Consider the following 13587-nt stretch of genomic DNA (forward strand, 5'->3'; position numbering starts at 1 on the left):
TTTAATGCTGTTTTATATCAGATTTTTTTTTTATATTTCACTGTTTTTTTTTTGTGTGGATGGGGGACTAGTTAGTATTAGTAAGCTCTGTAAGCAAATTGCAGTGTAAAAATGAAGCTTTACGCATAATACTGCTACAGACAGCTATTTCGTACAGTTTACAGTGAAAAAGTAAATACAGAGAATGATAACATCACCTATTGTGGAAAATGAGATTGTGACTGTGAACAGAATCCATCAGCAAATTAAATAAGAGAGAATAAAGAATATTACAAAAATAGGGATTTATTTACCAAACCCAAGTATAACTACAGGAATTTAGCATCTAAATATTTTAATTATATCACATATATAAACATATCAATGAGCATCAAAACATAATTTCAATGTTGAGCACATTATATTCATTGATTACTTATCTGCGTAGCGGCAAGAAAATGCGAGGCCACCTTCTCCTCTTATGGCACTGGTTGTACATTATAAACTGCATGAACTAATGTGGTACTGTGACTTCTAAATTCTACAAACCAAAATGTCAAGCACTTCGCTACAGGAAACTATATAACATAGGAAAATTATAATAATTAAACAACTTATACCAAACACAAAAATTCATATTTCTCTCTTTTTAGACAAGTGTAGAAAAAATATATATGTATATATTTCCCTCATTCCCAGCCTACAGCAGTTTTGTAGCCTTCCAGATACCACAGTTCTGCAGTGGAGTTTGATAATCAAGTAAAAAAGCCAATAACAGTGCTACCCCACAAGAGAAAGCACTGCTATTGGCCTTTTAAAATGCTCAACGACCAGAGCTATAATACTCTAGTTATGAACTATAGTTATGCTCAGTATAGAGAGTCCATCAGTCAATATAATACTGCATTACGTATAACCTTGAACCATAAATAATTCAAGTTTGCTTTTTCTATGCAACAAACTGATGATTACAAATATTTTTTCTACTTTCTCCGAGCACAAATATTCAACATGGATATAACTCAAAATTTTAACCATAAATTTAAATTCTTTTTAACAACTTCTGCGTTTTTAAACTATATGAGTTTGATTAAAATAAATCCACCACCCGACTACCAATAATCTAACAGGCACCAACAAGCAGAATTTCACACACATTATTATAGGAAAAAAAAATTATTTTACAACGAAAGATGTTTAAGAAATATAGATAATATATACTCATAGTGAAATTATTACAAAATTTAAACTCCAAGGTCTATATAAAACATTCAGGACTGCATACATTTAAGTTAACATAAATACAACAGATTTCACAAACCAAATGCCATTTTTATCAGGATATTGTTACACAGACACCAGATACTTCTGAAATTTTATTGTTTTTCATTTCTAGCTCCAAAATAATTCGTACACATTTCTGCTAACAATACATCCTGATTTAACGTCCTTCGTATGGCAAATGATTTGATCACCTGTAATACATATTGTTAGATCTACTTTCAATTTTCCCCCCCTCCCCTCCCCATTTAGAAATACAATAAACGAGTGGCACTGCTAAAATTAATCAAAAAACTTTATAACAGACACTTTATACATGTAAATTACTTAACTGGAAGATAATTTTCAGGCACTGAGATGGTTGGTTAGGTTTGTATTATCCTAGAAAACATACTTCAATTAACGGTACTGACACTCTCACGTCACTTATCACTTGCAAAATTCCTTATAAAAGTCCATGTTCATTATCACAAGGCCAAGACATTCAATGCAGTGGTACTTGCAGTCAAGAGTGCTTCAGTCTCCCATTAGACTGTAATGTTGAATTGCTACTAATAGCTGCCTCTGTTGCATGCAATGCTGCCTGCTGCAGGCTCTTCTCCAGAAACTGTTGATATGTTGGTTTCATAATCTGAAACATTCAAAATTAACAAAAACTCAATATCAGAAAAGTGAAACAGCAAAAAACATAGTAAAAAAATGCGCGTTATAAAATGGCACTTTCTCATTGTACATGTTAAAAGCAAGTAAAGGTTTGTCAAATTATCCACGACCTAAAATTCTAAAATTACAAAATTGTCACAGCTAGAGTTTTCTACATGCTATAATTCATAGCCAATTGATCTACAACACACAATAACAACAGAAAATGCTTCCAACCTCCACCTCAAATCCCGTGTCCAACAATTCTCAACCATGAGGCTCAGAATTTACAAATCTTTTACGGTAGCTGACAAAGGAATAAAAATAAGATAGCCTACACAATATATCATTAAAGGTTCTTCAAGCAGATACACCACTTTGTGCGCCATCTGTATTTCTCTTTTCTTATTATTTTCTTTTTAATTTTTATGGCATAAGTAATTATAATTTTGTACTGTCTATTGTAATTGGGGCTCTGTCCTGTTACAGACAAATAAATAAATAAATAAAAATGTTCTTACTGTTAGAAGTTCTTAAGGAGTTTTCAACCTGATGCATAATTCTGCAAATACCTAATTTCCCTGACAAATGCTTCTGGAAACACATGTCTACGCATGTGATTATTTTATGCAAGAAAAATATTAGAGAAAAATCATTAACAGCCAATTCGAATACATCGCCATCATTTTGTATGTTTGGCCTTACTTTGACCTTCCGGTCTGTAACTCACTTTGTTTACATCTGTGGTTCTCCTCCATTTCGTCTATGTCTATTTAATTTATTTACAGGTGATGTATTAGAACACATTACTAAAAGTAACCTATATGTACCTATTATTAAGAATGTAAGTATACCATGATTATTGTATGCTGATGACTTGATACATGGTGCGATAACAGTAATCAGATTGCACAAATCACTTAATGCTATTGAAAAATATTGCAATGAGTTGAAATTAAAAGTAAATGTAAAGAAAACAAAGGTGTAAAACTAAAGAAAGAAGAAAAATGATTCCTAGGTAGTACTGTTTTGGAATGTGTAAGTGAAATCAATTATCTATAGTCCCGTCACTCTAATTTCTGGCAGCCAATCACATTGCAAGTCAGCTACATTTAAACATGTGCGTCTTGTGATTTGCTTATGAAAACGTTATGCATTTCCTAAGGCTCGATAAATATTTAATATAATATATATAATATAATAATTTTGGTTCTTTCGTTGGCATTTGCAGAAATCACACAAGGACGTTATTTGCCGCTCAATTATTTGCTGAATTACATTGCGTTTGATTTATTATCATAGGAGCTACGACATATAATGTTTAAAGGTGTAGCAAATAGATTCCTCGTCTGATAGCTCGGCAACGAAAGGACAAAAAAGGCGAATGATACTACCTACCTAGACTTTATAGAGCCTTCACTTCCTAAGATGTAAGCAAAGAGGAGGAGTCACGCCGGAAATAACAGCGTCGTGACTATATGTGTAATACTAGATTCAGAGGGGAAATAGACTAAACAACTCTGTAAAGTAACTTTAAACAGTGGGCATGCATTGTTAGCAATAAATATGTGACTAGCTAAAACACCAAATACTGGCATAAAAACTCTACAGTGCCTGACAAGCCAGAATGTTCCATGGCAATGAGATATGGGGCATCATTTTACTCGTATTATCAACTTTTTAAAATGTTATGTTTTATTTAACGATGCTCGCAACTGCTAAGGTTATATCAGCGTCGCCAGTGTGCCGGAATTTTGTCCCGCAGGAGTTCTTTTACATGCCAGTAAATCTATTAACATGAGCCTATCGCATTTAAGCACACTTAAATGCCATCGACCTGGCCCGGGATCGAACCCGCAACTTCGGGCATAGAAGGCCAGCGCTATACCAACTGTGTCAACCAGGCTGACAATTATCAAATCTTAATGACTTAACAATCAAAATATGCAAAAAGAAGTTACATTGTATAACTAATTTAAATGTATTTATATAAAATTTGTTATGAATTTATTACAAATACGAACGTTTTCGCCCTCCTAGGGCATCATCAGGCAGTACATGACAATATCTAATGTTTTAAAATATCAAACGTGAATATGTTGCATATGTTGTGAAAAATATGTGCACAAATGCAATGAAGACTGGATAGGACATTTTCAATCACGTTAAAATTGCTGTGCTATGTGTAACAATCATTGTCTTCTAAAATTTTCGATAAAAACATGATGAATTAAAATACGTCAAAATCCTTAATGTTGTACTGGTGTGAACACAACTGTTTAACAAATACTATAAATTATAGGTATTAATGTCTGTACATGTGAAGCCGATCTATCATATTACCGAATGTAAAGTCTAACTTTTCAACATGATCAAATATTGATATTATTGTAAAAAGATGACGATATTACTTCACTGGTAATCTCATAAAACCTCCATATGTTCGATTTTGAGATCTGTAACATATATATGTGTTGTAAAAATGTGAACGTTTCTAAAATCCTGTATAATGTTGTATTTTTTATGTATTTACATAATAATGATGAGGACTACAATATGTTGACGACTTGCGTGTATGTGTTCGACTGACTTGATGTTACTGAGTGTGTACTGCTCTCGTGTTTACGTATTGATATTGACTGTGTTGAAATGAAAGACTATTTGAAACGGGTCAGAGATTGTATGAAGGATTATTATTATGAACCAAATATTGTTTAGTTATGTAAAACTCTTTAGCACTGTTTATTAATTTATTATTATGACATGATTTTATAATTTTAAAGGTGTCTGTACTATGTCCTAACTCATGACCTGTTTCTTTTAAATGAGTGGCGTACTTTGATTTTCTATGGTTATTTCTATTAGCCAAACCATCAAGAATTATAACTGAACAGATAATAAAATCCTTAGAAACTTATTTTTGGAAAGTATGAAAAAAGCAATTAAGGAAAATAACTTAGAAGAAATATAAAATAAATTTTAAAATATGTGTGTGTATGTAATGTAAGTAGACCTGCCTATGTATGTATAAAATTGTATGTTGGTAAGTGAGTGATAGCTATATGACCAGAGGTCAATGCTGTCATTCAACATTGTAATGCATTGCAACCAAATAAATACACTTAAATAAACTTATCAAGAGATGAATACTGAAAATTATACTAAATTGCTTCTATCAATATTGATTCCAAATTCACTTCCAATTTCGTCCTAGTCTACAACACACAAACAACCAACCAACATATATTTTTTTGTTTAAATTGACACATATATATATATATAGGTACGCTTTAATATGACATTATCTAATTGTGCCAGCACACAAAACTTACTTGACAGATCAGATATTGACAAAACATGGATACAATGCACTAAAACTTTCTCCTTATGATCCAGATTTGAATCCCAATAAATTACTATAGTCAGATGTAAGATCAGCAAAAACACAACATTCAAAATTAGAGATGCTGAACATTTGTGCCAACAAATATTTAAAGAAATAGGAGAGATTGGGAAAATAATATATGCCCACCACATGGACGAAAGTGACAAACAATATTTTGAAAACAATGGAATTGTAAAAAACGGTAATGAAATAATTCTCATTCAGGACAATGGTATGGACAGTAACAGCGACAGTGATGATGCCGAAAGAATGCCAGATAGGAGCAACAGTACTGATGATGATGGATGACAATTATTGTGACAGCATGTCAGATATTAAAGAATTAAAAGACAAGTAAATACAATATTAGTATTTTGATGTGACTGTTCAGTACCTAAGATTTTAATTCCACCTCCGCAGCACATGATTTCTGATTTGTGACCTGGTAAGTAGTAACTTGCATCATACATAGTTCTACATTATGGATGGGCATTTAGTGGTTCGTGAACCATAACTGCTTTGCAACTTCCTTCCAACGCCAAGAGATCGGGCTGTGATTACAGTGCCGGTCTCTTTGTATCAGTTGTTCTGTACCGTACAAATCAAAATATTTGAAGGAGTCAGAAGCAAAGGTATAAGAGCACATTAGTTAGTTTTGACAAAATGTGATTGAAAATATTTAAGCTTTCATAAATTCAGTGAAGTTTTAATTTTAATTTTAATGTGTGATCTGGTGAAAGGATATATCCCTTTGCCACTAAAGTTGCTTGCTTTAGCTTACCCTGGATGCACTTAACTAATTTTTTTTAGAAATGTCGCTTCTACTTCTTTGCACCTGACCCTTCAATTCGAGTTGAATTATTGTCATGGCACTTTCAAAGACAATGAAACAATCATTTAAATGCAAATTTCATTACGAATGGGTAGAATAGCTTTTTATCTATGTTGCCAAAGGAGAAAATGTTCTTTGCCTTTTATGCTCAAAAATATTAATCACAGGAACATTACAAGTGTTATATTTTATCTTTTGAGATCCATCATGCATGCCCATCCTAAAACAATTCGTTGACGGGTAATTCATTGAAACTTCTATGGTGAAAGTAGCTGGAAAAATGTTCCAAACATCTACATGATTATAAAAGAATTAAACAGCTCAGGCATAGTATAGTCAGATGTTTCAGTCTTTCACACCAAGTCTACTTCAAAAATTTGGATAATATTTGGTTCTAATTTTTAGCTCAAAATAATACTTTTTTTTTTTAATTAAAATTAAAACTTCGCGGAATTTACGAAAGCTTAAACATTGCAATCACATTTTCTCAAAAGTAACTAAAATTCACTTATACCCTTTTGCTTCTGACTCCTTCAATTGTTTTGATTTGTACGGTACAGAACGACTGATACAAAGAGACCGGCCCTGTAAATCACAGCCCCATCTCTCGGCATTGGAAGAAAGTTTCGAAGCACTTTTGGTTCGCAAACCAGTAAATGCCCACCCATGCTCTACATAAACAAATCTCACAATTTAAAATTGATATGTCTCCTGATTCTTTATAATTGCATGGCAAAATATTACATAGTCAGAACTGGGATATTCTGCATAACATTTTATAATTTCAAAAAAGAAAAGGTAACAAATAAAAAGCATTTCTGGCAGTATTTTACGAAAAATTCAGGGAGTGCAGCAGAAGTGCAGAATGACTAAGTGTCACTTAGTTTGAGAGTGGATAAATTGAAAGATGACTCATTTCTATTGTTTCCAGATTTTTTACAAAATGTAATTTGACAAAGTGTGCACTTCCGACACTTCAAACTTGCAACTCATATTGACAGTGATTAGTGATTACTAAAGGCTCAGATTTTTAGGTTTTTATGAAAGTGGTTTTAGCTTTTTATTATAATAGATTAGCTTTTTTAAGTCTTTAAAAATTATTTTAGCCTTTTATAGAAATTGTTTCACAAATTTATAATTCAGATGTATATACACAAAAGAATTAGGACGATTTGCATCATGAAATAATGATGCTAATCTTTTATTGCCTTTTAGGACAATTTATGTTCATGCGCTGGTATTTTCACAATACTAGCTTGAGGTAATTCACATTAGCATAACTATGACATCTTTATATTTTATATTAATGGAAAGTGTACCATTAGTATGGTACTAATATTCCCATAAAAATGGAGTTTACATTTCTGCACTCTTGCTCTACACAATTAGCCACATTTCTAAGTTTTTGGGTGTGAAATTTTTTCTGTTGTCTCGTAATACATTTTTGTGGACCAAGAAGAGCCTTTCTATGGCACAATATATGTCATTGGCAAGTATGTCATAGCTGCCATTGCTCGTGATTCCCAAGGTAATTCTACTGTAAACTCATTCTCCTGAATAACTTCACTCACTATTTTATCTTTTCTTACCCAGGATTCCTTGTCAGAATATTTACTAATTTTTAGCTCATGTTGTGTCTACAGATCCAGGTATTTCGTTTATATGACGTCATTCCATTTTCGACCAATGAAGTGTAATGAAATTTTGAATTCTAACCAATCACAGTCAGACTTTGCGATAATTTCTGCAGCTAGATTTATCGCTATCAATTTATCGCATGGTCGTTCTTTTGTTTAGTCGTCGCCAACTGTTTCCCCGTAAATTGATGATCATGAATACATTAAGATGCAACTACACGGTTAAACTTTTCTTTCAACTTTAAAGCAATGAATGCAAGATTGATATTTAATATTAATTAATATATTTACGCAGTGAAGACGACGTTCAAAACGGCGCACCATGTAGACACAAAATCTTTATGCATCTTAATTGAACGTACCTTTAAACTTGATTCTATTCTTCCCAGATTGCACGCATACGCGATTGGAATATTGAACTGTGTAGATGCAGCTTTAGTTCCGTTACACACTACAGCGAGAATGCGTTTGTCGAGCTATAAAAAATGCTTTCGTGTAGCACTCATTGTAAGTAACGGTCGAAACAAGGCCCAGCTGACATTGGTTCTGCTTCCACAGGTAGGCCTAACGTAACCTATAAAATTGTAGCCTATAACATTTGTATTGAAATTATACAATTAATAGACGTTCAAATTTATGTAACATCATCGCATATCAAACTCAAAGACCTTGCATAGTAATAATGTCTTTGACCACACTGCCTTTCGTATGGCGTAATAAAATTCATGTTTTAATTAGGTCTATCTATACAGAGATGGCTTCACTGTGTAGCAACATGTCTCGCTGTGAATACATAAGCATTGGTATATAGGTGTCCCCACTGTTACTGTTAAATTAAATTATGATTTCAGCAGATAATGAAAATGTAGCCTATTTGTTATAATAATAAGAGAAAAGTGCAGTACATGTAATTAACAAAGTTAAACCTGTATTTCGCTTTTCGCAATTGGCATTACTGAATAATAACATCGAATTTCTTTATTGCAATAATCGATATTCATCTACGAGTATTTCAACTTCACAATGTCTGAATAGGTTAAGTATTCGTTAATATACATTTATTAACATTTTGTGATCGAATTTTAGGGATATATTATTTAAATTTTTATTTTATTCACGAAATAGTCCTAATAAATGTCACTCAAGGTCTGAGCTCTCAGATCTCAGACCTCTCGTGACATTACTACAGATAAAATTCTGTACTATCTCCATGACACCAATAGCATCTTTCAGTGACAGGGATACAGACTCCAGGAGTTCAATTGTGGCTGGAAGATGCTGGAAGTGAGCCCTTAAGAATGTCAGAGAGGTAACGAGAAATAAAACCATAGCCAACTCCCAAAAAATGAAAGTTGCTTTTCAGTATCTTGTTGGTAGAAAGCTAGGTTAATGGTCTGTCATATTCCATTCTCATTTCAGAGAATACTGCATTTCATTCCTTTGTATAGTAAAATCTCTCATATCCAGCTAGACCAAAAAAAAAAAAAGCCATTCATGTGAAAGGGAAGAGTTGGACAAAGATATGAGTGGTTTTCGTGGATTGCACATGCCGCACATTGTGTTTACTCTTTACATTGTTCACACATGAAAACATACTGAAAACCCCAGTATGTCCTTGGAGTAGATCGAGTAGCATCGGTAAGCTGTCACTTGGACCTTGCAAACAATGCGCAGAGACGATATCTTTAAATTTACCACTTGAACTCACCTGCTTCAAAGAGGTGTTTTTTTAGTAGGTTATTTTAAGATGCTTTATCAACATCGTAGGTTATTTAGCACCTGAATAAGATGAAGGTGATAATGCCAGTGAAATGAGTCCAGGATCCAGCACCGATAGTTACCTAGCATCGAAGGGGTGTCGGATGAGTCTAAATAGGAAAGTGCTAAATTCTCTGTTCCTACAGAGCGTAAAAGTTTCATTCGAGTGACAGATAGTATATAAAACAAGCAGACATTAGAGATATATATTATGTTAAAGAGATTCAAATCATCAAGCACTATTTCATTGTCTTCATAGGTGCGACGTTGGCTACACTGTTCTTCACGTCACATGGCCGCCATTTAAAATTGTCATAAGGTTACAAAAACTTTTATTATTTTTTTAAGCTATTATGTATTACTGTATTACAATAATTATGAATACTGATGAATAATGTTGTTTTCTAATGCCAGGCATTTGACAATGAAGTCATTTGACCTCTTGCATTCCAATATTTTTCAAAGATATTATCATGACCAGCCACTGAAGCACATATTTTGAGATGTTCTGAATACATTTCTTGGTTTGAGTTGCACAATGGACAGTTAGGGGACTGATATATTCCAATTCTATGCAGGTGTTTGGCCAAACAATCATGGCCTGTTGCCAAACTAAATGCAGCTACAGACGATTTTCGTGGTAAATCGGGAATTAACTGTGAATTTTGATGCAGAGAGTTCCATTTTTTCCCTTGGGATTGTGTTATTAAATTTTGTTTGTTGAAGTTTAATGCACTGATGAATGTACATTACCATATTCAGTTCTAAAAATAAACATTGTACATATTTAAAAAGTTTATTTTTAAATACATATGTATATAATGACTATTGAAGTTTCCTCGTAAATATGAAACATTTAATAAACATTATCGATTTACTACATAAAAACAACTATTCACAAGCATTACTTCTCGTAAGAAAATCTTTCATCATACCTTTTGAACTGATGTAAAGCTTCAATTTATTTACAGCCAAAATGAACTTGCATATTTGTCTTTTATATTTTTGTGTCATTAGATTAAAAAAGTCTTGTAATGCACAGTCTTAGGATTTCGTGCAATATCTGGAAATGTAAGGGATAGATAAACACTGTATGGATGAGTATAATAGGATAGCAGTTCAATGTTTATACAGTTGTACAGTTAGTAAAACAATGATTGAGAACTCTCAAGAACTGTAACATTTATGAGCCAATTTAGGGTGACAGCTCAATAAACAAAGTAACGAACTAGAATCCATCATTCTGTTGTTTAGCAATTCTGTTATCCAGAATGAACTTAGTGGAATGAACCCCTTTGATACAGCAGCCTTGTGCTATATGTCTAATGTATCTGTGTCAGTGGTTTCTTTATCTGCGTGTATAGAGAGGTAATGTGATGTGTTTTCTATGAGAGTCGAACAATACTGATAAAATTTACAGCACTTAACCAATTCTTTGCTAATGAAAACTGCTAGTTTTTGTAATACAGTAGAATCCCTCTTAACTGGCACTAAAGGGACCAGGCTAGTTCCAGATCTAACTTTCAGCTTTTTGAAAGCAGACTGGATGACAAAAGCTTCTCAACCGAATAATAACAGGCACTTCCCATATTTATTCTGAGTTTAATTTCCACCTGAATGTCATTTATACTTGTTACTCTTGTTCAAGATGTTATAAGTTGAACTTTTTCACCTCTTCAAAGGATAAATTTCCAATTTTTATATTTCCATTTCGTACTTTGTTCTGATCATGAGTCATAATCATATACTTTGTCTTTTCGCGATTCACTTCCAAACCTATCTCTTAACTTGCTTCAAGTAAAATTCCCATGTTTTCCCTAATAAGTGGATTTTCTCCTAACATATTCACGTCATCTGTATAAACAAGCAGCTGATGTAACCCGTTCAATTCCAAACCCTCTCTGTTTTCGTGGACTTTTCTAATGGCATATTCTAAAGCAAAGTTAAAAAGTAAAAGCAATAGAATATTTCCTTGCTTTAGCTTGCAGATCTATTACGATTCAATAAATATATGTGGGAAGCAAAGACTAATTGTGATTTTCTAGTCTCTGATCAGGTCAAAAACCCACAGCAAAATTAAATAAGAACAGAAAATCCATCTGGTTGATAGAAAACGAAGTAGGAAATGAAATAACAGACAAACAAGGAATACTGAACACATGGACGAAATATGTAGATGAGTTACATGAGACAGGGAATCGTCCAGATATGTTAGCCATAGAAGACAAATCAACCATCAGAAGACGAAAAAGGATTTTCTGTTTTAAGAGAAGTTGAACTTGTGCTTAAGCAAATGAAAAATGGAAAAGCAACAGAAGTTGATGGAATCCCCACTGAGTTAGTGAAATGCTTGGGTGGAGAAAAGAAGGAAATTCTATCATTATACAACGAAATATATGAGAAAGGAGAATGCCCTGAAGATTTTACGGACACACTGTTGTTGCCAATAACAAAGAAAAATAATACCAAAAAAGTAAGGAGTTCAGGACTATCAGTCTGATATCACTCAGTGAAGGTTCTCCTATGAACATTGAATCAAAGATTATATTCTAAGATGGAAGGACAGTTGGATGAAGAGCAGTTTGACTTCAGGAAGGGAAAAGGTATGAGGGATGCAATTGGATTACTACGAACATTCGGCGAAAGATACCTAGAAAAGAATAAAGAAGTGTATATAGTATTTGTGGATCTAGAAAAGGTGTTTGACAGAGTGGATGGACATCCTGAAGAAAATAGGTGTGGGTTGGAAAGAGAGGATGTAACAGCTGCTTTGTGCATCACATATTCTTTCACGATCTGGCCAGAGATCAAACCAACGAGCTAGAAGTAAGAATATAGAGTGGCGATCGCACCGCCATCTTTGAAACTTTTGTACCTATATCCACCATGTATTAACTGGTCAACAAGTGGACGTGGTTCCTATAATATAATACGGAAAGTAACTGTATAGAATATGTTGCATCTTGTAAATCTTATTTTATATCGCATTAACCCATATATTCCAATTTACTAACATTTCTTTATTTTAACAGCTGTCAGAAAACCCATGCAGCAACTTTATTCCATACATCTTACGTTAACATCGAAGCTTAAAAATTTGGATACAAGTGGGCGTGGTTCCTATAGGATGAGGCTGAAAGGACTGTATATAACGTGTTGCATCTTGTGAATTTTATTTTATATTGCAACAACTCATACATCCCATTTTTACAAGTGGGAAGGAAACCCACGCAACATTTTATTCTATAAATCTTACATTGACATTGAAGCTTTAAGATGTGGAACAAATACAGAAGTGGGTGTAGTTCCTATAGGATGAGACAGAAAGGGTAGTCCAGGAAAGTTGTATCTTGTGAATCTTATTTTATATCGCAATAACTCGTATATCCCATTTTTACTAACACTTCTTTATTTTTAATAGTTGTCAGTAAACTCATGCAGCAACATTTTATTTCATACATCTTAGCTAGGCCTAACTGGAGTTGACATGTTTTCTTCTTTTTGAGTGCAATGAATCGTCGATAGAGTGAAACGTAAGTAATGAGCATATTCAGATGTCTAAATAACATTATTTTTTTTTTGTAAATTAGTAATGATGGCATTATGAAAATGCAGGTGAGATTGAACACGCTTTCAGTGGAAGACACGTAAGCTTCAGTTTCGTTGGACAGACACAAGCTACTGGAAATCGTATTCATGCCAGTATGTTATACAGACCTGAATTCAATTCTGGTGGTGTTCTACTGAATTTCCCTCTGCCACGAAGAGAAAGTTTCTTCAGTGGAGGCCTAGAAGTCTCTTTTCTTTTAAAATGAGATGGAAAATCGAATATCGTTGGTATTGTATTGGGCAACAAACGTCTCCTCTCGTTTACAAAATACATGTATTTAGAATCGAAATGTGCAGAGCACAAAACACTATGTACTGTGGGAAACCATTTCTCTCTCTTAATTTGTGAAACCAACTGCTTAGTTAACAAATCATTTTTCAGTGGGAATCTGTAAAAACAATGAACACGTTACAGAATCTTTCTATCAATAACTGTTATTATATGTATAGTAATACCAAATTAT

The 13587-nt window shown here is 33.3% G+C and overlaps 1 protein-coding gene across 6 annotated transcripts in view; it reads right to left on the reverse strand.

Moving 5' to 3' along the window:
- Positions 1-264: 264 nt before the first annotated feature.
- The window catches only part of atl (atlastin GTPase), a 174555-nt gene continuing 161232 nt past the window's right edge, over positions 265-13587 (reverse strand). For all 6 annotated transcript variants that reach the window (XM_069817415.1, XM_069817412.1, XM_069817417.1 and 3 more), the window contains one exon: positions 265-1891. In XM_069817415.1, the coding sequence (XP_069673516.1) occupies positions 1766-1891 (126 nt within the window). In that variant the 3' untranslated portion in view covers positions 265-1765. The remainder of the gene's footprint in view (positions 1892-13587) is intronic.

The sequence above is a fragment of the Periplaneta americana genome, chromosome 17 (assembly GCF_040183065.1).
Source record: "Periplaneta americana isolate PAMFEO1 chromosome 17, P.americana_PAMFEO1_priV1, whole genome shotgun sequence".
NCBI classification, from domain to species: Eukaryota; Metazoa; Arthropoda; class Insecta; order Blattodea; family Blattidae; genus Periplaneta; species Periplaneta americana.